The 26,153-nt window shown below is 37.1% G+C and overlaps 2 protein-coding genes across 2 annotated transcripts in view; one reads left to right on the top strand and one right to left on the bottom strand.

Annotated features, from left to right (window-relative positions):
• Positions 1-1,801: 1,801 nt before the first annotated feature.
• Positions 1,802-4,659, bottom strand: LOC117072169. The gene is given in 3 exon segments (XM_033192105.1): positions 1,802-2,084; positions 2,086-2,546; positions 4,561-4,659. Coding segments are annotated over 3 exon segments (810 nt in total). The 3' UTR covers positions 1,802-1,834.
• Positions 4,660-6,756: 2,097 nt separating this feature from the next.
• The window catches only part of LOC117072168 (probable C-mannosyltransferase DPY19L2), a 45,726-nt gene continuing 26,329 nt past the window's right edge, over positions 6,757-26,153 (top strand). The window contains 4 exon segments of the mRNA XM_033192104.1: positions 6,757-6,850; positions 11,176-11,233; positions 13,334-13,416; positions 22,070-22,133. Of these exon segments, the coding sequence (XP_033047995.1) occupies positions 6,813-6,850; positions 11,176-11,233; positions 13,334-13,416; positions 22,070-22,133 (243 nt within the window). The 5' untranslated portion in view covers positions 6,757-6,812.

Genomic DNA, 26,153 nt, shown 5'->3' with positions numbered 1-26,153 from the left:
AGCTAATTAAAAGTCAAGCGTCATTCCATATTGAATGTGCAAAGCGTTACTAAAAAGACGGGAAAAATTAAACATGACATTCTTATTTTTAATTTATGCTGGTGTGTATGCTGATAGTACAGAACATTAGAACAGATAAATTACCACGTATTCCACTTTACTAAGTCTCCACTCAAAGTTCCTACGTTTACAAATATAAGAGTAAAAGAGGCACAAAAATGTAGGGGATGCTGTTTTCGCTGTTCATCTGCGCTCAGCTGCGAATTCTTCTAATATCGGAGGCATAATGCGATGAAATGGGAATGCTTATCTTCTATACTTCTATTTATTTTCATAAATCGGGGAGGGGAGGTGGTCTTGATTCATTTACTATTAGCGTTTTGCAATAAAGTAGATCAGCATAAAACATAACTGAAGAAGTAGAATTCACTTTTCCTAGGACAACGCACCCTTCCTCCTGTTTCTATAGTAAAGCACATCATTTTGCTATTAAAAATGTCCATTTTCCACAACTGACTTTTCCTTAACTCTAGTCAACACTGCTCTTCAAAAGAACCTAGCCAATTACTGTACCTTGTAGGCAGAGTTGCAAAATTTTTACTTCCTTAGGAAATTTTTCCATTTTTTAAATGCTTTCCAAATTAAGCAGGACTGACATTAACTGTGATCTTCTTATTTTATTTTATTTTTTTTTTTGAGACGGAGTCTCGCTCTGTCACCCAGGCTGGAGTGCAGTGGCTGGATCTCAGCTCACTACAAGCTCCGCCTCCTGGGTTTACGCCATTCTCCTGCCTCAGCCTCCCGAGTAGCTGGGACTACAGGCGCCCGCCACCTCGCCCGGCTAGTTTTTTGAATTTTTTTAGTAGAGACGGGGTTTCACCATGTTAGCCAGGATGGTCTAGATCTCCTGACTTCGTGATCCGCCCGTCTCGGCCTCCCAAACTGCTGGGATTACAGGCTTGAGCCACCGCAACTGTGATCTTAAGTAGCGGTTTAGTGGAGTTTAAAAACAAACTTTTCATTAACGCTTTCCTCCAATTAAAGTGACACAGTAAGTGGGACTGACACAGATTTAAGGATTACAGCTTTATATTAAAGGTCGGTCCAAAGATGGTAACTCAGCGTTCATTTGAGACCCTTCGATTTCTGGCCTTTAAAAACTGTTCCCCACTGAGTCCCCAGTTAGAACTACATTTAGCAACGGGTCTCCTCCTGACTTCCTGGTACTAAAAGCCACAATCACAAGGGCTGTTTCGTCGGTTTGTTGTAAAACATTTGCTCCAGTAGACTTTCTCTACCAGGGAGCCGCTGAGGTGAGGGTGCTCACGATGTTTAAAAACAAAACCACGCGTCTACGCGGTAGCTGCACCGCAGGAGTTAAGTGCCGGGGGTTTCTTCCCAGGACAGAGACCGGCGGGGGCTGGGCCGGGAAGCAGCCCCCGGCGCCCCGGGCGAAGGAGAAAAGAAGAAGGGTAAAAATAGCCGGGGGCCACGACCCACGTGCAGCCGCAGGAGGACCGAGCGCGGGCGCGCGAAGAGGGGTCGGTACCTCCAAACATATGCGGCGAGCGGTGAGCTGGCGAGGCGCCAATCACTGGGCGCGGCCCGCCGCCGCCGTCTTCAGGGCTGCTGTGCACCGAGTCCTGCCAGCCGTAGAGGCCGCTGCTGCTGTTCGTGATGCTGAAGGAGGAGTGCGCCGCACTGGCCTCCGACGCCACTCTCCCCATGGCCCCGCCGAGGCTGCGCGGGGCTACCGGGGCCGCGGCGGCGCCGTCCGCAGCGCTGGGCTGGTGCGCATTGGGCACCTGAGCCGGTAACCTCCGCGCGGCGGCGGTTAGAGGGCCCCCGCCGCTCCATTGGCCCCTCCGTTGCTACTGGAAGGTAGATCCGAGCCCAAGTAGGCGCGCGGGCGACCGTTAACTGCTGCCGGGCCGCTTTGTTTGGCGCTCCTGTCTGCCCTGGCCCGGGCGGGCCCCCGCGCTGCTCCCTTAGAGCCGAGAGGGCAGGTTCGTGCGCGGGAGCTAGAGAGCAGGGCCCAGGCGCCCCGGCCGGTCCAGAGAGGCCCCCGCGCGTACAGGGCCGCCACCCGGCGCCCCCTTCTCGGGGCGGTGGGCGAGGCCGGCAGCTTGACGCGGGCGGGGGAGACGAGGAGACGCGGAGATGAAGGGGTCCCGGCTGCGCGCACCCCTTGGTGGCTCCAGCAGGAAGGGGCGGCTCAGTTGGCCGTGCGGCTGCCGCTGGTTTTGGTTCTGGTGCGCCACGATGGGTCGCTGGTGTTCTCTGCTGCCGCGCTCAGCTCCCCGAGCCTCGGCACAGCCTCCTCTCGGGCGGCCGCTGCTACCGCCGCTGTCCTCCGGCTCCCAAGGCGGCTGGCGGCTGAGCCGGAGGCGCCCGCCCAGACTCTGCCGGGGCCACTTTCCCTCCTCCCCCAGCCACCCAGCTGTTATTAACAGACAAAGAGGAAAAACGGGTGGCGCGCGAGGGGAGGACGAAGAATGGGAGGGAGGGGTGGCGCGCGCTTCCCGGCAACCGACGCCTCGCTCCCCCTGCGAGATTAATTTCACAGGAGATTAATTTCTTATTTACAAATAAAAATAAGTTTAGAACAGAATGTTTTAAAAAGGTAAAAGCATTCACTGCATACTATAGGCCAGCACTATACCTAGGACATAAATGACTGTATATGTGAGCTCTTATCTCACTTCTCTTGTAGCATAGTTATTATTAAACTCATTTGAGAGATGAAGTGATTGACAGCTGTTGAAGGATTACTTGAGACCATAGAAACCATAACTTGCGGAGTCAGAATTTGAGTTCAATTCTGACATCAAAGCTATGCTTTTCCTACTATATCAAGCTGCATAATAAATCTAGACTTGTGAGACGTGGAAAGATGTTTATGATATTTAGTGATGCATATTACATTAACACTGATAATGTGATCTCATTAGGTAGTATTGAGTAACTCTAATTTCATGTTTTAAATGCCTAGGGGGAGGACTGGAAAGATAATCACCAACATTTTTTTTTTTTTTTTTTGAGTTGAAGTTTCGCTCTTGTCGCCCAGGCTGGAGTGCAGTGGTGTGATCTTGGCTCATTGCAGCCTCTGCCTTCCGATTTCAAGTGATTCTCCTGCCTCAGCCTCCTGAGTAGCTGGCATCACAGGCGCCTGCCACCATGCCCAGCTAATTTTTGTATTTTTAGTAGAGATGGGGGTTTCACCAGTTGGCCAGGCTGGTCTCGAACTCCTGACCTCGTGATCTGCCCGCATTGGCCTCCCAAAGTGGTGGGATTACAGGCATGAGCCACGGCCCCTGGCCAATCACCAAAATATTTAAAATGGTTAGCTCTTAGAGGTGTTTGCTTTCCTTTTTCAACTCTTTATTTTTTTATTTTTCCCCCAGTGATCTCACATTAGTTTTCCAGAATGTATAATGTTATTTTTGAAAAACCTCTGAGACATGAACATTCTGTTAGAAATTTTTGGCCAGGCGCGGTGGCTCAAGCCTGTAATCCCAGCACTTTGGGAGGCCGAGACGGGCGGATCACGAGGTCAGGAGATCGAGACCATCCTGGCTAACACGGTGAAACCCCGTCTCTACTAAAAATACAAAAAACTAGCCGGGCGAGGTGGCGGGCGCCTGTAGTCCCAGCTACTCGGGAGGCTGAGGCAGGAGAATGGTGTGAACCCGGGAGGCGGAGCTTGCAGTGAGCTGAGATCCGGCCACTGCACTCCAGCCTGGGAGACAGAGCCAGACTCCATCTCAAAAAAAAATAAAAATAAAATAAAATAAAAAATAAAAAAAAAAAGAAATTTTTTTGTTGTTATTTTTCCTTTGTCTTTGAACTGTTAAAAATAGCTTGCAGATTGGAAACAATTGGTTAATTAAATCTTCTGCTTGGTTAAAATGGTAATGCACACAGGTGCTATTATTCCATTATGTTCCAGTTTTTATAATATATTTTATATATTTTATGAAGGAATAAATTCAAGGATCTAAATGAAATGAATTTTGAAATGTTTCTATAAATCTTTGTATTTTTCTATTAATCACCGTATTTTAATTATATACTTTTATATTGACTTAACAGTTACTATTATTTATATTACAGAATTGGTTACCACATATGTAATATTTTTCTATATAGAAGCATAGTGTATAATTTTGAAGTGACTGATTCACAAGTGAAATGATCTAAATAAATTTGTCAGAGTTTATAATGTCTAAGGCAACCATCACAAAATGATATTTTGGAAAGATCATTATGAAGAAAATGTGTTTTCCTCCATTATCTCTTTTTTTTAGTCTTTTTAAAGGTAGTCATAGGCTCCTGGTATTGCACATTCATGGGAATAATGAATTTATTTGGACTAGAGACTAAGACCTGCTGAAATGTCACCAGAGTAGAACCTCTTAATGAAGTTCAAAGCTGTGAAGGCATGTTTCTTCCAAACATCCTGTCATTTGTAAACATTCATAAACATTTAATAATATGATTCACTTTTAAGAATTAATGTAAAATACTGTTGTTCACTTAAAAAAATTAGAACTGACTCACCTCAATGAGTATTTTACATTTTAAAGTAGTTTTCTGAGAAGGCTGTGTACTTACAAATTTGAGTATAAAGTTTGGAATTTGAGTATTAGCATATCCCATTGTAATGCAATCTTCACTATAAGTCTTCTATTTCAGAATGCAAAGATACAGAAAGATGTGTTTTGGAGTAGTTTCAATATATAAATTTTGAGGGTAGATTAAATAGTCAAATATCTATTTGTAATAGCTAATATAAATTTAATTATGCATACATATTTTAAAAATTTAAAATTGCATAGGTATGCAATAATAGATTGATTTAGAAATATTACTTTTTTATATATGCTCATAGTTCATGAGTAGTATTAATAAAACTCTTCCTATTTATATTCTACATTGGTTTCTTTGTCAAAGAACCACTTTTGGAATCATCTAACAGCTTTCCAGGATACATAGTGGTCACTAGGCCGGGCGCGGTGGCTCAAGCCTGTAATCCCAGCACTTTGGGAGGCCGAGACGGGCGGATCATGAGGTCAGGAGATCGAGACCATCCTGGCTAACACGGTGAAACCCCGTCTCTACTAAAAAATACAAAAAACTAGCCGGGCGAGGTGGCGGCCGCCTGTAGTCCCAGCTATTCGGGAGGCTGAGGCAGGAGAATGGCGTGAACCCGGGAGGCGGAGCTTGCAGTGAGCTGAGATCCGGCCACTGCACTCCAGCCTGGGCAACAGAGCGAGACTCCGTCTCAAAAAAAAAAAAAGATGTTTGCATTTCAGTACTTTTACAATTCAAGTACGGTGCTGTCCCTTGAGACTCTCGTTCAGAGCCACATGTATCTCTTTTCATAGCACTAACACTGTTGTTTTTTCTTTATTTCTTCAAATTTTTAGCAACATGACTTACTATATTTTATGAATGAATTTTTAGACTTGTTTGTAACAACATTCAACTCTTGGATATAAACTAAATCTATTTTCCTTAAATTTTTTGCTGATTCCCTCAGTAAAAATAGAATTGATGAGGATGTTTGAGGGGCAATTATACTTTTTTGTATACGATGTAAAGGATTGGAGAAAATGCCTTATAAAATGAGAGGCTTAGCAATGATTCAGTCAGCTGGAAGGTGTGACCCTGTCTGAGTGGTGAAAATGATCACCTAAGTATGGTGTTAGTTACATTCCCTATAAGTGATAGGTTCGTGTTTGGCACTTGGGACACAGAGATGAACCAGCTAGGCGTGGAGCCTTACCCTCATCGAGTTTATGCTGTAAGGGGGCTGTTAGCAGTTGCACTGTGATGGATATTACAAATAAGAAAATAAGGTTCCCGACATTAGGAGTAAGAGAGGGTATTTTAAGAATAGGGAATAGCATATTCAAATGTCCTGAAGCAAGAGAGAACTGACTCAGAGGAGAGATCAGAGAGACAGGGGGAATCAGAAGGCCAGCCTTCAGACCTTGGCTCCAGCCAGTTAAAGTGAAATAACCTTTGACAAGCTGAATATTCTGTGTTGTTTTCTCAATCATAAGAAAAGTATTTTTATACCTGCTAATGTCATAAACTTGTTCTGAGAAAAATGTGGGATGATTGTAAAGTACATATTGCCACACACATGCACGATCTTCTATATGGAATATACTAAGATTCTGGCTATACATAATAATGGATCAAATGACTGGATCATTTCATATAGACTAAAGCTATATCCTGAAGTCAAAACCATACCTTAACTCTTCCTAGAGCCTAGCAAAAGATAAAAATAATGCAATGGATTTTCTTTTGTATTCATTAAGTGGTTCTACAGACAATTCCAGACACTTAACCACTAGCAGCATCAGCTAATTAATAAATGTGAATCCCCAACAAATCATTAGAGTGTAATAGTAATTCTTTTGAGGAAAGTACAAATGCAGTTATAAAAAGTGTAAAGTATAAGTGTAACTATATAATACCTCAATAAGGGTGAGCTTACATATGTGTATGTGTAGATATACACACATATATATACACACATATATATGTGTCTGCATACACACACACACACACACACACACACAAACTCTTATAAAGGTAAAGAATTAAACACAGCAGCAATCTGGAAAGCAAATGCTTTCAGCAAATTCATGAGCTCATGATTGCAAAGCACCGAGATAATTATGCCCAATTGCTTTAGAGTTGTATATTCATTAAACACTGATTATCTGTATCTTTTCAAAGGATTGGGAGATCCTGCTTGCTTTTATGTTGGTGTAATCTTTATTTTAAATGGACTAATGATGGGATTGTTCTTCATGTATGGAGCATACCTGAGGTAAGACTACTACTGAATTAAGAGACCTTTCAGTGGGCTTATACAGATAGGCTGATATTTGTTGATTAAATGAAAAGGAAAATTAACGAGATTAGATTCATATCAGGAAAGTTTGTGGATTTGTTTGATTTTTTCAGAAGCTTAACCAATATCATGTAACCAGAAACTGGAGATGTCACTAAAATTCTATCTCAAAGGCATCCCTTTTATCCTGTAAGGGTTTTTTTTTTTTTTTTTTTTAACTAATTAAGATTTCCTAACAAAGGCTTTAATGGAATAGCTCCTAGTTCATGTGTAAAATTAATAAAACATGGAGGAGATCTTTGGTTAGCAGTAACAGCAGCTTATTTCTAATTGTGTTCTCTAAGGATGAAATTAAGAAAGCAGTAGGAAAAACTGTGTATCACATGTGGCGGGCACTTACATCTGCTAGCCTGTCTATCTTGATAAGAGTACCATGATGAAGAAGCAGTAAGACTGGTCTCAGGTGATAAGTTGAAATTAATTTCAATGGTCGTGTGTTTTGCTCCCACACATAATTGCTCCCTGAGATAACCATATCAGCTAGTTTTTGTCAATGAAAACTAAGGTGAAGTCAGTTTTGGTTACATCTAGGAAAGTATCTGCCTTTCTCATAAAAGGACAGACTTAGCTGCCCCTTCTCTGTTTCTTCCTGCTTTGATTACACTAGGATGTCATGCCCAGAGCTGCAGCAGTCATCTTGTGACCATAAGGGAAAGGCCATAAACATAGGAGATCTATCTGGCCTACCATCCTTCTGCTGCTGAACCAATGCCAACAGATACTTACCTTTCATTTTCTTGTTGAATGATATAGTAAACAATATCCATATTGTGTAAGCCACTTTTGTTAGGTTTTCTGTTTCTTTCGGTGGAACGTTTTCCTAGCTGAATCATCAGATTTCTTTACAAGGTTATTCTTGTTGTGTAAAACATTTAAAATTAAAGTTAATTAATAGCTTTACTCTTTGAACAATTATTTGTTGAGTTTTCATAGGCTTATGTCAATTTAGAGATTAGTAAATATCCACACTTTTTGTTTTAGGAAGTTTTCAGCATAAAAAACACTAGCATAGAATCAACGAAAACTATTAACATAAGTCAGTGTTGTACCAGGGATACTATCCAGCATAGTACATAAAAAGAAGAGTAGCGATAAGTGTAAGGATTGGAAAACTTGAAAAAAAAAAAAAGTGTTCTTGAAAGTAGATTACATCATATATCTAGAAAAATTTTAAAAGTTTATGGATACAATGTTTGCAATAATAAAATTTACAATGTTACTAGATGTAAACATTAATATTAAAATTCAAAATTATAAATTTTATACTTTAGGATTAAATAGAAAATGAAATTTTGAAAGGATGCTATTTAGAATAGCATTAAAAGCATGACGTTCCTCAGAATAAAACCAACAAAAGATATATATGACACCTATGGGAAAATGATTAAAACATTCCTGAGATATGTCTGGGAAAATCCAAGTGGAGAGATATTCCACACTCGTTGATTGAAGACTTGATATTAAAAAGATTTATAGATTCAATGCTTCAAAATTCCAACATACTTTTTGTTGACTTTGATGAGCTGATTTAAAAGTTATGCAGAAATAAATGCAAAGGGCCAAATACAGTCAAGGTATTCTTGAAAAAGGAGGATTTGCACTATCAATTGTTGCTATATCATAAAGCCAGTGTAAAAAGACACTATGATATTGGCACAGGAATAGACAAATAGATAACTGAAATAGAGTACAGCCCAGAAGCAGAAATGTACATTTAAAGGCATTCGATATATGGAGGAGTGGGTATCGCAGATTGGTGAGTAAGGACAGGCATTTTAATAAATAGTGCTGGAATAATTGGGAGATCATATGGAACAAAGAGAAATTGGAACTATATAAATAATAAATCCAAGCTGGATTAGACACTCAAATATGAAAGACAAATTTATAAAAGTGTTTAGCATATAATCTAGAAAAAGTCCCTTGGAATAAGAAATGATTTCTTAAACAAAATACAAAAATCCAGCCATGAAGAAAAACTGATAAATTGGATGAGAAGAACTGCAGTTCCTCAAAAGAACTATAGGATAAAAAAAAACCTCCAAGTGAGTGAAGATATTTACAAAGCATATACCCCACCTACTATCCAGAAATTCCATTCATTAACTTGATAAATATTTATTGAAAGCCTGTTGTGACCAGGAGCACTGTTCTGGGTGCTTGGAATACAGAACAGAAATCTCTGTCCCTGTGAAGTTTATGTTAGAGTGGGAAGATGAAGACAAAGAAGAAAGACAACCTGATAGAAAAATGGACAAAACGTTTATGAACTGATATTTCCCAGAAGAACACCAAATGGTCAATAAACATATGTAAAGTTGACCACCATCATTAGTCATGAAGAAAATACACATTCAGACCACAGTGAAGTACCAACTCACATCTAAGAGATTGATAAAGGAGCTTTCATCCACCACAGGTGGACACATAAATTGGTACAACTATTTTGGTGAACAGTGTACGTTATCTGGTAAAGTTGAAGGTATAGATACCTTGTAACTCAGCAATTCTAATTTAAAGTATATATTCCAAAAAAAAGTCTTGCACATGTGTACTAGGAAGTACATACAATAATATAGTAGCATCATTTGCAAAAGCTTCAAACTGGAAACAACCCAAATATCCATTAACAGAGAAATGAATACATTTTGGTTTATTAACGTGGTCGAACAGTATACAGTAATGAATGAACTATACAGCTACACACAACATGCTTGAATCTTACAAATATAATTTTGAATGAATGAATCTAGGTACAAAATTTAAAAAAATACTGCATTCTTCCATTTGTATATTGCTTAAAAACAGATTAAAGTAAATCATAGCTTGATATGTATATGGAAAGAGTTATGTTGATAATCTCAAAAATCAGGTCAGTAGCTGATTCTTATCTTGGAGGCTGGCAAGTGGAGACTCAGTATAATCATTTCTCTATTTCAATTAATTATATGGTGACTACATGGATGTTCCCTTTAAACAGTTCTATAAGCTAGAAATTTTATGCACTTTTCCATATGCCATATAGAAAAATGTAAGCTCGTTATTTTGAGGGAAAAGAATTGCTTTGAGATTGTTTGGGCAGGTTTAAAAATGTTCTTTTTTTAAAAAAAGTTCTGTTTTGGGGCCAGGCACAGTGGCTCACACCTGTAATCCCTGGGAGGCCGAGGCGGGCAGATCATGAGGTCAGGAGATGGAGACCATCCTGGCTAACATGGTGAAACCCTGTCTCTACTAAAAATACAAAAAAAAATTAGCCAGGCATTGTGGCGGGCGCCTGTAATCCCAGCTACTCGGGAGGCTGAGGCAGAAGAATCGGCTTGAACTGTGGAGGCGGAGGTTTGCAGTGAGCCGAGATCACGCCACTGCACTCCAGCCTGGGTGACACAGTGAGACTCCTCAAACAAACAAACAAAAAAACAAAACAACAACATCAAAAGAAATGGTTTTTATCTTTCATCTGATTTTTTTATTCTGCATTATTGCTTCTCTGGGACTCAAGTAAAGAATATTTGCAGTAGTTCAGACAGTTATAAGTTAATGCTCCATGAAACTGTTAGAATCTTCATCTCTCAATCCCTTAAATCCAATTTCAAAAGATAAAAATTTGCCTTTATTCAGAATATTCAAAGGATGTGATCTAGACTCTAAAGTGCTAGTCTGTTTCTTAAAAAGTTATTTTATGTGGTGGTGCACGGTGGCTCACACCTCTAATCCCAGCATTTTGGGAGGCCGAGGTAGGTGGATCATGAGGTCAGGAGTTTGAGACCAGCTTGGCCAACATGGTGAAACCCTGTCTCTACTAAAAGTAAAAAAATTAGCCGGGCATGGTGGCACGCACCTGTAATCCCAGCTACTCAGGAACCTGAGACAGGAGAATTGTTGGAACCCAGGAGGTGGAGGTTGCAGTGAGCCGGGATTTCGCCACTGCACTCCAGTCTGGGCAACAGAGCAAGACCCTGTCTCAAAAAAACAAAAAGAAAAGTATTTTATGTTCACACCCTGTGTATTTTATTTAGAAAGTATTTTAGCTATAATAAATTATAAAATTGAGATTAATTTGTATGTACACTTTTTAGAATTGTACATTCAGGATTTAAACATCAACTACATGGGTATGGTTTAGTACTATTATGTTTTAAGTATGATTTAAACTATGATTTTAAATTCTGAGGTAATTTTGTGAAAAGCTCACTATATTTTCCACGAATTTTGATTGTATACTCTTTTTTTTTTTTTTGCAGTGGTACTCAACTAGGAGGTCTTATTACAGTACTGTGCTTCTTTTTCAACCATGGAGAGGTTTGTTTTCTAGAAAGCAATTTTTAAGAAGTAGAAGGGATTATAGAGGAACAAGGAAATATACTCGTCAAAACAATGTATAATTGTATACTACTTATGACTTCACAGTATTTTAGAGACCCTTGTGTTATAAGTTGATACTTTAATCACGCTGATTGAAATGTTTAAATAGCTAGAATTTCAAACGTGAAATCTCTTGCCTTACTTTTAGTAAATATATACATATACATATATTCTGTAGAGAAAAGGAAATACTGTACTTGTTGAGTTGAATCACGTCGTGCACATTATCTGATGTATTCCCACTAAACTTTTTTTGTGGGTGGTGGCAGCCTCATCATACAAGTTATGAAATTTAAATTTAGAGAAGGTTAAGTTATTTATCTACATTCCACATTTGCTGCATGATGAAGCTGGATTTCCCATTCTATGTCTGTCTGCCTCTAAAACCTCACATATATATATTAATTTATATTTTATAAATGATAAAATTATAGTTATATTTCATAAAAATATATTTTATATATATAACATATATATTCAACTTTTTTATTGTGGTAAGAATAAGTAACATGAGATCTGCCCTCTTAACAGATTTTTAAGTGTACAATACGGTATTAACACAATATTGTATAGCAGATCTCTAGAACTTATTCATCTTGCCTAAATGAAACTTTGTATGCATTGCACTCCCCTTAACAACAATGAAAGAGGCCTCAAGCCTGACAGCAGGGACACAGTTAAGACACTGCCTCCTGCTCCCTCACTTCTTTCTGTTACATCATGCTGTCTGTTCAGTAATGCAAAATGCTGAATTCAAAATAGACATTAACTTGCTAATTCAGCCCAATGAAACACAGTCCACCTAAAAAAGAGCTCATAGAAGCTTATTTCAAATACGATGGATTCACTCAACAAAATATTGAGTACATACCATGTCCATGGTCTGTTAGATGCTGAGGATATGGCAATGAAAAAGAGAGAGATTCTGACTACTAGCTCTTGGGAACAAAATATTTAATATGACGCAGGTTACATAGGGTAGAAGTACTTTTTTTTTTTTTTCAAGATGGAGTCTTGCTCTGTCGCCTGGGCTGGAGTGCCATGGCACGATCTTGGCTCACTGCAACCTCTGCCTCCTGGGTTCAAGCAATTCTCCTGCCTCAGCCTCCTGAGTAGCTGGGATTACAGGCATGTGCCACCACGCCCAGCTAAATTTTTGTATTTTTAGTAGAGATGGGGTTTCACCATGTTGGCCAGGCTGGTCTTGAACTCCTGACCTTGTGATTCACCTGCCTTGGCCTACCAGAGTACTGGGGATTACAGGCATGAGCCACCACACCCGGCCAGGGTAGAAGTACTTTTATCCATTGCTGTTGGGTTAATTTTTAAAAATCAGTTAGATAAAGGAATCATAAAAATTATACATGAAAGCCATATATATTATTTTAAAGCAAACAAATGCATTGTCATTCAACAATGTGCTGATATAATGACAAAGCTTTTTCTTTGAGTGTGCCAGGAAACTGTTGGTATAAGTTGACTTTCTTATATGTATCATAATTCCTCTTCCAACATTTACAATTTTGGTATCATTACTACTTGCAAAATTGCCTTTTCTTTCTCAGACATGAGATTTTTAGCATTTTGCCTGAATGACACACTAACTGAAATTTTATATTCTTGCAATTTTGTTTTTGGCTTAGGTCGCAAACATAGCTTCCTTAAAAACATAAAAAGTTAGTAAAGCTTCATAAATAATAGAAGTCCAACAAAAATAAGATTAATAAAACTGGTATTTACAACTAAATCTTTCTTGCTATGTTACTCCATTGATAAAACAATAGAAATCATAGACTTATTTTTCATTGTTCCAAGCAGCAGATGGAGAAAAAGTTAAATTCTGCCAGATAAAATTTATAGTCTTGAATTTTAATATTTAGAATCTAGCAGTGACTTGAAAGTCTATTATCATTTGGCCAAGAGTCATTCATCTTTATGCAAATAAATTTGCATTAGAAATGGCTATATACCTACAAAGTATGTGTTATGCCAATATATGTAATAACCATAAAATGTATTTTTTTCACTTTTTTTCAGATTTCAGTTATCCTTAGTTTCATTTTGATGTTTGGAAATTTAATGTACTTATCTTCTTCTTCTTCTTCATCTTTGTTAATGACATGGGTAAGTGTTTAGTTCATAAAGTTGGGTTTTTTTAACTTACCAAATAGCATGTTTTCCTGTCTAAAACAGGTATAACAGAATAAATAGGCCTTTTCCTGATTATCATTCAACATGACACAGTTCTTGCCAAACAAACCTGTCTTATCCTTGAAAAATATTACAGTATGAAATTTTTCTTTTTAAGACAGTGCCCAAGTAAATATTGGAAATTATTATAAAGTATAAGACTTACTTTAAACATATCCCATTTTATGATAAAAATGACTTCTTTCTCCTAAGTCACTTGAGGAGGTAAGTACTCATTGCAGTGACACTGCCACTGCCCAAAACATTTTTGGAACTCCTGTGAGTTTCCTTCACAGATACGGCACATTCTTTAGAATGTCTTCACTGATGGCAAATCTTTGCCTTTCAAGAGTGGATTGGATTTTTCAAAATGACCAAAATGTTGTGAATATTTTGTGTAATTGGGCTGGGAAATACAGATCTTGCTCAAACGATGGTGTGACAGTAAAGTCGTAAGACCAATTATTTTGCACCTATAACTAAATTATTTCTGAAGGCAGTTTAGAAAGTGTAGTTCCAAACTACTTTGAGCAATGGCAAGACAATTAGAATAAGTGTGTAGTCTCCTCACAGGAACTACATGGAATGACACTCATTTGGATATGTGTTTGGAAGGGTGGTTTAGTGACTCAGTTCTATTACATTGTAGTCATATTTCTGATGTCTATAAGCCAGAACCTAGAATAGTCTCCTCTACCTCCCATGTCCACACTGATCAGAAATGGTACCAACTACAGTAATGCCAAAATACAGCACTTTTCCACGTATGGTGCAGTGATTTAATCTTTTGGGATTGCCCTTATGTTTTAACATTTTTGCTTTCCATATCCTTTTTCCTTCATAGTAATTAATCCCTCCTCTTTCTCTCCCCCAAGAAAATGCTCTTTCTTTCCAACATTTTGCCAAACTATTTCACCATTACAGAGTAGAGGACTCCTAATAGTGTGCTCATCTACCTCTTTTAATGAAAACTTTCTTATTTTGAAATATAGTACAGATAAAAACTCCTTAAAGCAAATGTTTTGTGTGCTAACTTAGTGCTGGCTGATACTGATGAGTACAGTCTCCCCTCAGTGTCTGCAAGGATTGATTCCAGGACACCCCCAACCCCTGTGGATACTAAAATCTGCAGATGTTGAGGTTTCTTATGTAAAATGGTGTGTTATTTGCTTATAATCTATGCACGTCTTCCTATACACTTTAAATCATCTCTGGATTACTTATAACATCTAATGCAATGTAAATACTATGCAAATAGTTGTATACTGTATCTTCATTGTACTTTTTAAACTGTTGTATTATTATTATTATTTCAAATATTTTCTATCTGCTGTTGGTTGAATCTGCAGCAATTGGAACCCATGGATGTGGAGGGCTGACTGTGTTATGTATTATGTGGTAACATTCTTAAACTACCATTATATCAAAATTATAATTTTCTAAATGAGTGTAGAAGCCCTTCATGTGACCTGTCCCAAAGCACTCGCTTGTACTGTCCTAAAACAATAATGACTGTCTTGATTGCTATGATAGTAACTTTCCAGCATTCCTGTATAGTTTCATTACTTAAGTTTCTCTTTTTAGCTACAAGTTTCCTGCGTATCTGCCTGGTTTTATCCTCATGAAATGTATTTGTTGAAGAACCGGAGTCATAGAACATGTGGAGGATTTCATGGTCCAGATTTTGCTTTTTGAGTTCTTGTGGTGTAGCTAAGCATGTTCCTTTGTCTCATAGTATAGCTTAATATATTAGAAACTGGATCTGAAACTTGGATTGCTTCAGGCTTGATCACTTTGGCAAGTCTATAGTATTGTTCTTCCATCAAAAGGCACATAATGTCTCTCTTTATGGTACTAGCCCTCAGTGCCTTATGATGGATCTGTTAATTCAATAGGGATTGCAAAGTGGTCACATTCTAATCCGTCATCTAAAGTTCATTTAGGAAAAGTTAAGTAAGTGTTGATTTACCTCTTTATTTGCAAGTTTTAAAAATAATGAATTGATTCCCTGTCATCTTACAAATGTGGGCTCTTTGGGCTGTGTATGTGTGTGTTTAAGTTTCATTGGGAACATAGGAATTTAAACATTTTTTATGTATTTCAAGTTAATTGAAATTATTATCTTTATTCATTCTCAGATTGTTTCTTTGTTGACCAGGGGAGCCTCTTTAGGGTTCTCCTGAGTTCTCTGACGTGACCCTGGTGGTCTGATAGCATACTTGTGTCATGTATGACAAGTTTTTCCAGGTCTCTCTTGTGGACTCCTGTCCAAAACCTGGAGGAAACCATTCCTGCGAGACACCCTCCTTGCGTTTATTGGGGAAATGGTGTTTTAAGACTGCAGTCTGGGACTCAAAGATGCTCATTGCTATTGAGTAGGTCATTGTTTCTAGGCCTTACTAGTGGGCAGAGCTAGGAAATATTATAGGGTGCAGGCTCTCTCTCTTTCTTTAAAAATCTACCATGAAAATTTGTGTGTGTGTGTGTGTGTATGTGTGTGTGTGCATGCATTTAGGGTAAACTAGCTCACAAGTTCTGAATTTCCAATTCAAATTCAAGAATATGGGGTTTTTACTTAACTCTTTCTATCCTGTATTTGTATTTTTGTTTCTCTTGGGTCTCAAGAAGCCCATGGATGATAGAATATCATATATCCATTTGCCTTCTCCCAAAGTGTATGCATGAGAATTGCTGTACTGCACCATGCATATGATTATGAGAAATAAAGAATTTTTTGCATATCCTTCTTTCATTCTCTTAACCCATTTTTTTTTTACTAATTCTGTATCTATATTGTCAGAACATAGAATATTGCATACTGTACTTTCTGTCTTATAAACCTTATTTCGTGTTTTTATGTGAACAAATACACATTTATTTATCAGCAGTCTTTATGTCGTTATCTCTTAGTTTTCTTGTTTATTTTAGTCTTGTTCTACAAGAGAGTTCGTTCCATTCTGATGTGTTTGTCACATTTTTACTTGAAATGTTTGTTTTGTCACCTTTTACTTGAAAGTGAAGTTGGCTCTGTGTAAAATTCTTGTCTCTTTTGTTTTTACTTTTTCTTTCTTTTCTTTTTCATTTCTTTTTCCTTTCTTTTTTTTTTTTGAGACAGAGTTTCACTCTTGTTGCCCAGTCTGGAGTGCAGTGATGCCATCTTGGCTCGCTGCAACCTCCAACTCCTGGGTTCAAGCGAGTCTCTTGCCTCAGCCTCCCGAGTGTCTGGGATTACAGGCACCCACCACCACTCTCAGCTAATTTTTGTATTTTTAGTAGAGACAGGGTTTCACCATGTTGGCCAGGCTGGTCTCGAACTCCTGACCTCAGATGATCTGCCCTCCTCTGCCTCCCAAAGGGCTGGGATTACAGGTGTGAGCCACCACACCTGACCGTCTCTTTTATCTTTTGCGTTGAGTACTTGTTTTACTTCTCTCCAAAAGGGTTGCTGTTAAAAGTGTTTTAAGTTTTGATACGTTATAAACGTATCACTTTCTTTTGAATACTTTTTATCTTATTTCTTTTTTTATTTCTAAAAGTTTCTTCTCTTCACCTTTTATACCTCTTAAGGCATTAATATTATGTTCATTTCCTCATATTCCTTCTGCTTGAATTTTTATGTCTGAAATTATTATTTTATTTCAAATTCTTTGATTTTTGTCAGCTCATTTCTCAGTTTTTCTAATTTTGATTTGTGTCATTCTTTCACATATTTTAGTATTTTTAAATGTCTTATTTTAAATGGCTCATTTTGAAATATAAATTTTGTTTAATTATTCAGTCTTTCATCCTTAAGTAATGGTGTTAGCTACAGGATTTTTCAGAGAAACCCTTTATCAGGTTGAAGCAGATCCCTTCTGTTCAGTTTGCTGAGTTTTTTCAAAAATGAATTTTGAAGATATGATATAATCATATAGTTTCTCTTTTCTGTTTTGTTAATGTGCTACATTGTATAGGTTGATTTTCAAATGTTATAACTTCTTTGCATTCCTTGAATAGACCTTACTTTGGTCATGCTGTATTATTTTTTGTTGGATATAGCTTTCTAAAATTGTGTTTATAATTTTTGCACCTACGTTCATGACAATAATTGGTTCATAGTTTTCTTATGATATCTTTGTCTTTTTTGGTTTCATGGCAGTGCTGGCCTCATAAAATGCGTTATGAAGTGTTCTCTCTCCTCCAGTTTTCTGAAGAATTTGTGTAAAATCATGATTTCTTCCCTAAATATTTGGTAGAATTTACCAGTGAAACCATCTAGAACTTTCTTTGTAGGAATGTTTTTTAACTACAAGTTCCATTTCATTAATAAGATGTAAGGCTATTCGTGTTATCCATTTCCTCTTGAGTGAATTTTGGTTGTATCTTTCAAGGAATTTTTAATTTTTATTTATGATGTCAAATTTATGGACAAAGCCATAATATTTTCTTTCTTTTATCTATCTATAGTATCTGTAGTGATAGTTCCTCTTTCATTCCTGGTATTAGATGTTTGTGTTCTATTTTTTTTTCTCTGATCAGTCTGGTTAGAGGTATATCAATTTTATTAATTTTCTCAAGGAACTAGCTTTTGGTTTCATTGATTTGCTCTACTGTTTTTGTTTTCTGTTTCATTGATTTCTACTCGATCTTTATTACCTCATTTCTTCTGCTTACTTTGGGTTTTGCTCTCCTTTTTTTGTAGGTTTTTTTTTTAAGGTGTAAAGCAAGGTCATTGACTTGAGACCTTTCTTGTTTTTTTTTTTTTTAAACACAGGTGTTTAGTGCTATAAACTTTTCTCCAAGCACTGCTTTATCAGCATCCCACATATTTTGATAAAGTGCATTTTTAAATTTGTTTCATGTTATTGTCATACATTTTACTGAAACACATGATATAGAAATCTCAATAATTTTTGTTTTTATTTAAACAGTAAATTACCTTTTAAAAGTATTTGAAATTTTTACCCTGTAGTAATATTTGAATATTTACCCTGTAGTTACCATTTTCGCTGCCTTTTACTTGTGTACAGCCAGATTGACCTACTGTATTCCTGCTGTCTAAAAGACCTCCTTTAACATTTCTTTTAGCGCAAATCACCTGGTCATGAAATCTTTATTTTGCCTTCATTTTTGAAAGATATGTTTCCTGGGTGTAAAATTGCAGGTTAACAGCAATTTTCTTTAAGAATTTAAAAGATGCTGTTTGACTTGTCTTGTTTCCATTTTTTTCTTATGAAATCTGTTGACACCCCTATGCTTTTGTTTGTAAATAATATGTTACTTCTCTAACTGTTCCCAGCTAGAGATAAGATTTTCTCTTTACCACTGATTTTGAGCCATTTGTTTATATAATGTGCCTTACTACAGCTTTCTTTATGTTTCTTGTATTTAGGATTCATTGAAATTCTTAGATCTTTAGGTTTATAATTTTTATCAAATTTGGAAAAATTTTGGCCATTGTTTCTTCAAATATTTTTCTGCCTCCCCACCTCACTTTCATTTAGGGACTCTCATTACATGCATATTGGGCTGCTTGAAATTGTTCAGTGGTTCATGAAGCCTATGTTTATTTTTGTTCTTTATTTAATTTTGGAGAGTTACTATTGCTGTGTCTTCAAGTTACTATTACTGGTTGTTTTTCTGCAGTATCTAACCTGTTGTTAATCACATCCAGTGTATTTCTCATTTAAGTCATTGTAGTTTTCACATCTAAAAGTTCATTTTGGATCTTTGAAGTATTTTGTGTCTCTAATTAACATGTTCTGTCTCTGTTACCACTTCACCATGTGTAATACAGTTATAGTAACTGCCTCAGTGCCTCCACCTGCTAATTCTGTCATCTGTGTCAGTTTCAATTAATCGTTTCTTCTCCTCATATCAGGGTTGTGTTTTCTTGAGTGTTTGCATGCTCAGCAATGTTTACTTGGATACCAGGCTTTGTGAATTTTACCTTGTTAGCTGCTGGATATTTTCTTATTCCTATAAACATTCTTGAGCTTTTTTCTGTGATGCAGTTAAGTTACTTGAACATAGGCTGATCTTTTCAGGCCTTGCATTTAAGATTTGTTAGCTGGAATTAAAGTACTGGTTAGTTTATGGCTAATATTGCTGCGCTCTGAAGCAAACTCTTCTATGTAGACTCCCTGATGTGCCCTTTGGCTGCACTATTTTATATTCCCACCAACAGTGCATAAGCATTCCAATTTTTCTACATTTTTGCCAAGACTTGTTACTTCTGGTTTTGTTTTGGTTTGTTTTGTTTTATAATGGCCATCCTAATAGGTTTGAGGTGGTATCTCATTGTGGTTTTGATTTACATTTCCCTGATGATAAGTGATGTTGAACATCATTTTAAATACCTGTTGGGCATCTGTATTTATTCTTTGGGGAAATATTTATTTAAGTCATTTGCTCATTTTCAATAGAAATATTTGGGTTTTTTCCTATATTCATCAGAAATACTGGCCTGTAGTTTTCTTGTAGTATCTTTTTCTGGATTTGGTATCAGAGTAATACTGGCCTCATAAAATGTGTATAGAAGTGTTCTCTTCAGTTTTTTGGAAGAGCTTGAGAAGGATTGGTGTGAATTCTTATTTAAATGTTTCATAGAATTCTCCAGTGAAGCCATCTGGTTCGAGGTTTTCCTTTGTTGAAAAAATTTTTGTTACTGATTTACTCTCCTTATTAGTTACAAGTCTGTTGAGTTTTTTTGTGTTTTCATAATTTACTCTTGGTAGGTTGTATGTTTCTAGAAATTTATTTCTTATAAGTTATCTAATTTGTTGGCATATAATTGTTCATAGTTGTCTCTATAATCTATTTTGCTTGGTATTTTGGTTTTTTAGGGTGAGAAAGTAAATGTGGTTCCTTCCTGTTATACAAACTTGTACAGAAGCAGAAGTTTCATTCTGATTGATTTTAGTTAGTTTGGGTGAAACATTACCATGTTTCAATGAGGAAGAAATATATATATAAAATTACACTCAGAAAATATTCCCCATTACTCCTTCCAGCCCATTCTCTCCACCTTACTTTTCACCCTGTTACTGCCTATTCCCTGTAGGTAAGAAATCTCATTAGTTTTCTGGTTGAGCCATTTAGTTGGTCTTTTTTGAATACTAGTAACTATTACATGTATATTTTTTACATCTCCTCTTCTTATATTAAAGATAATCTTTTGTACTTTTTTTTTTCTTTTAACAACCTATCCTGGATATCAGTTCATAGAGATTTTCCTCATTCTTTCTGGTGGTTTCCTAGTGTTCTACTGTGGATTTACTGTAGTTCAGTCACTCTCCTATGTCTGGCATTTAGGTTGTTTCCTAAATTTTGCATTTACAAACAATGTTGCAATGAATAATCTGATACATTTATATTTTCCTATTGGAAGTTTAGTAATCCTGGCTCACTTTGGGAATTTCTACACCAACTAAATGATACAAAATTCTAATCCAAATCTAAATAATATGCAAGTCCAAGAATTCAGTTTCTCATGAGAGCACTGTTTTCACCCCAAACCTGGGAATAAATAAATAACCTATCAACTTGTAGAGATGGTAGGTAAAGTATTCTTAGGCAGTGTGTGTCTTAGTCAGTTTGAGCTGTTAAAACAAAAGTACCACAGACAGGATGGCTTAAACAACAGGAATGTATTTCTCATGGTTCTGGAGGCTGAGCAGTTCAAAATCGAGGTGCCTGCTGATTTGGTTCTTGGTGAAAGCCCTTTTGGTGGTTTGCAGACAGAAGCCTTTTTGCTGTGTCCTCACATGGTAGAGACAGACATCAGCTGTCTCGTCTCTTGTAATATGGGCACCCTAATCCCATTTATGAGGGTTTCACCCTCATGACTCAGTTACTTCCCAGAGGCCCACCCTCCAAATACCATCACACGGGGGATTAAAGATTCAGTCTGTGAATTTGAGGTGGACACAAATTCTCAGTCCATAGCACTGCAGGTATAGTTTTTGAGGACCCTAGCTTTATGTATTAGTCTCAATTCCAACTTCTTATCTTGCATAGACCCAAGGCCTCTTCTGCTGTCCTCCCCTTACAATACAAGCCTGTAGTTGTAACCTCAATCTACAGGCCTTTATAAAGACTGCCAGTCGTGGTGGTTCTCTGCTAATTAATATTGTATTTTTAAAAATTCACCTTTTTTCTAGCATCAGAAGTTCCTTCTCTTTCACATGAGTATACATTTTTTAAACATGATTAAATATTTTATTTGGCAGTTTGGAGAGGAAGGATTTTCATGTTAGTTTAGTTCATTAATGTTGCTGGATAACTCACATACAGACTTCCATGGATGCTGTCATATGCTCATATACCGTTTACCTTTGTAGAGGAATTATCCTGCAGAAAATGGCCAGGGTATCTAAGTGAGGAAATAACTTGATTCAAGAGGCAACTTTTTGACACACAAACCAATTAACTCTCACCTTAAGGAAAATTGCCATGTCCAGAATTTGAAAAATAAACAGTTAAGGAGGAAAATGGCTGGTGATAGCTGAAATGGAACAGGGTGGCTATGTAATTTTTGAAATGTACCATTTATACAAAATATAAATGTTAATTGAATTGTTTCATTTTTCCCTTATGTGCATTTTGGGCAATAATTCTAAAGAGAAATAAAATTTAAAAACTGGGAATATCTGAACTCAACTTTTGGGTAAGATTCAATGTTTTTAATGCAGTTTATTTAAATTCTACTTTTGATTTCTATAAATTGAACACAGTTAATATGCTTAAAATGCTAATGATGTATAGTTAATAAATAACTACTGTCTTTAAAATAGCTACTATCTAAGGTAGATAGATACGTAAGGAAATAGTCCTTAGCAAAGACTAGAAATCATTTTCAAGAAGTCAGTGCACGTATTTCACAACTCACTTCCAGGCCACTCTTCCGTTATGTTTCATCCTGCTGTATCCACACAGCCTTGCTTTTTAAAATTCGTTTGTCTTGAGTTTCTGTCTTTAGCTTCAATTAACCTTCCTTTCAAAATAACTCAAGTTCGTAGTTTCTTTCCAGCTTTCTCCTTTTCTTTCCTCTGCATCTATCCATCATGTATCTCTCTTTCCTTCTGCTTCCAACTTTAGACTCTATTACTTTTGTCCTTTTAACATTTTCCTTACAGTCTCCCAGCCCCTTCTAATTTGAACTCAGCCACTACCTAATTTTTGTTTGGCTTCTTCCCAAATATGCAGATGGATGACTCATGTTACCTCCATGGTTTCCTAGTAAAATAAGTTATTAGGCAGGTAGTGCAACTCCTAAATTCTCTTAATACAGACGACATTCTTTTTTGCTGGTCTGTGATGTACTTCCATTAAAAAATAAACCCTGGGCCACACACAGTGGCTCACGCCTATAATCATAGCACTTTGGGAGGCCAACGCGGACAGAGAGCTTCAGCCCAGGATTTTGAGACCAGCCTGGGCAACATGGCAAAACCCCGTCTCTACAAAAAGTAGAAAAACTAGTTGGGCATGGTGGCATGAGCCTGTGATCCCAACTACTCAGGAGCCTGAGGTGGGAGGATTGCTTGAGCCCAGGATGGTTACAGTGAGCCATGATCACCCCACTGCACTGCACGCTGGGTGACAGAAGAAATGACTGTTAAGTTTGCATGTTACATATTGAGAGGATAAGTCTGGAAATGTTACAAGTTGAGGAGGTAGTTTCCTACCCACAATACAAGAGAACAAAATGGAAGGAGTTGCTGTTTTCTCCTTGTTGGAGGCATTCTCCCATCCTTTATGGTGAAAATATAGAAAGATTTGTCCACTAAGTTGTTGAATGGATGACATGGTGCTTTTTTTGTCTTTTTATTATTCTTTATTGGTTCTACCAATTTGACTCTTTACCCAGGCCACCTGTCCTTAGGCATGCAGGCTTTGTAGAAATTCACATATCGACATTACACTTGTAATATATAATTCTTTCACTTCAGAAAAATTGAGCAATTTAGTAACTCAAAAGGAGGTCAGAATTTCAGTTGCAAACTATTGAAAAATGACAATAAATAGAAGAGTGTCCATAAACATCAAAAAAATTCTGCCAAGGCTGCACTCAAAGGAAAATTTACTGTCTTCATTTTTCAACAACATTTTCAGTAGTAGACTGGAAAGAACATGAATTAAGTTTTAAATTCAAGAATATCAAAGAAACAAAAAATCGAAGGAGAGAAAAGTTGAGATTTAACCAAATGTTCAGCTTACATGTTTTTTAAGCCTCCCTAGGTATTATTTTCTGTTTTTAGCTCTGTATATCTTTGACAAAGTTAAGTATTTATTACACACAACCTGAACAAGGTATTTTTAGATCTAAGTGATTCACTTTAGAATTTAACATCAATAGAAGCAAATTCACTGTTTAATGGGAGATTCCAGTTTTTGGTGGCAAGGTAATTATTGAATTGAGCTCATGCTGAAATTTACAAAGGGGAACTTTGTGTGTGCCATGAGGCATGAGGATCATTACAACGAGGGAAATGGAACCTCCACGATAATCTAAAGCTCAGTACTAAGGCCAGATAAGGATAGTGAGAAAGGATATTCTTACTCGTGAACATAGATTCAAAGTTTCACCTCGATTAAAAATATTTCATACACACAAAAGTATAGAAGATTAGTAACTCAAGAACAGCCATGTCTATGATAAAGATAATCCATTTTGATAAAACTGGCTTATTCTAGGAATCCAAAGATGTTTCTGGAAAATCCAAAAATGTAAGTTATCACACTAACAGATTAAAAGACAAAATATCTTATGTTCATCCCATTAGATGCAGAAAATAAAATTGATAAAATTGAACACCCATTTATAATGAAAATGTAACACAATAGAAATAACAGTTTTCTCAACCCAGGAAAATTCTTCAGCAGTCATTAGCCTTACTGATAATAAGGTACTTAGAGTGTTCTACTTAAAATCCACATAAAGATAAATGTGCTTTTTCACATTTTATTAAAGTCCAAACTAGCCTATTAATGCAAGAAAAGTAAACAATAGGAAAAGGAAAGAAACAGAAAGAAGGAAAATTTATTATAGTATCAATATTTACCTAGAAAGAATAAAATAATTGACAAATTATTAGGAATTAGAAGAATTCAATACCATGGCTAGATATAAGTTTAATATTCAAAAATCAATTGCATTTCTATTCTTTGGCAACAAACAGAAAACATATTTTTTTAAAATATGCCTTATATATTAGGAAGAAAAATGCATAGGATCTGAATGAATCTAACAAAACACATATAGTATTTGTATGGAAATTTATTTTAAAAATTCTAAGACATAAATAGAGAAAACCCATTTATGTGTATGAAGGTTCATGTAATGCAGTTCTCCCCAGTTGATGTTCAGATTCAAAGAAATTTCAGCAAGATTGTTTTGCAGGTCACTTTTCACTAAATAATGCTGGAATAGTCTGTCTATATGAGAAAAACCATATGTTATACACAAATACCAGTTCCAGGCCTAGCCATTTTGAATGTCCCTAAGCTGGATGTCTTTTTGACGTGTCTTTATAACTTTATAATGCTCCAGGCTTTTCTTGATTTTCCTTGTGCTAGCCTTGGAATCAGCCATTTTTCCAAGGAGCCCTGGTTCCTTTTAGGGGAGAATGGTATTTGGACACCAAGGCCTGAGTGGTATGTGCAGTCGTTACTACCAGTGTGTCCTTGTCTCTAGACCCTTTCACTGCACGTATGTGCACACGTGTGTGTGTATGAAATCATGATTTCATAACTATAGCTCCAATCCCAGCCCAATGCTATAGAAAGGCAGCCTAACTAGGTAACTCAGAACTCCCAGAAAAACACCACAGGCTGCCATCTCCTGAAACTCCATCCAGTGGCAGAAGACACTCAGAAAGAGGGTCCAGGGAAATGCTCTCCATCCTGTGGGTCTGTTATCTACTATTCCCTCCAGGAAGGCTGCCCATGCAGGTAGCAGCAGCAGGGATCTAACAGGTGCCCTGCTAGGGCTAGGCAGCCCAAGAAAGCCCTCTGCCCTCTGCTGACCCCCTACCCCACAATACGGGTGTCTCTCACCCTCCACCTCATGACAACAGGACTTGGGAAGTACATTCTTCCTGCATCGGCAGCATGGTTTGGGGCGGAGACAGAGCACCAGGGCACCAGATGAATCAAGATGACCAGAATAGCACTAGCACTTCAAAGGCTCTGAAAAGTAAACTGTCATTGTAACTGTAGCACACAGAAGTAGGCCAGGACTTGTGTGATAAACCTAAAAACAAAGTGACTGTCTGCTGAAATAGAAATTTAAAATAGGATCCACAGTCTCTAACATAATATAAAAAAATGTACTGCACACAAGAGAAAAACCACTCATGTTGGCAAGAATGAAGAAAATAACAACTTGAATGAGAAAAGATAATCAACAGATGCCAACACTGAGATGAATAGGATGTGGGGATTATCTGACAAGAGTTTTAAAGCAGTCATCATAAAAACACTTCAATGAGCAGTTTTAAATACTCTGGAAACAAACGAAAAGGCTATAAAATCTCACCAAAGAATTGTTTTTGTTTTTTTAAAAGAAGAATTTGGTGATTATAGAACTGAAAAATACAATAACTGACATTAAAATTCAGTAAATGGACTTGGTAGTGGAGTGAATATTACAGAGGAAGCAGTCAGTGCTCTTGAAGATAGAACA

The sequence above is a fragment of the Trachypithecus francoisi genome, unplaced genomic scaffold, assembly GCF_009764315.1.
Source record: "Trachypithecus francoisi isolate TF-2019V2 unplaced genomic scaffold, Tfra_2.0 Lachesis_group4, whole genome shotgun sequence".
Taxonomy (NCBI): Eukaryota; Metazoa; Chordata; class Mammalia; order Primates; family Cercopithecidae; genus Trachypithecus; species Trachypithecus francoisi.
This window is presented reverse-complemented; position numbering and strand designations above follow the sequence as displayed.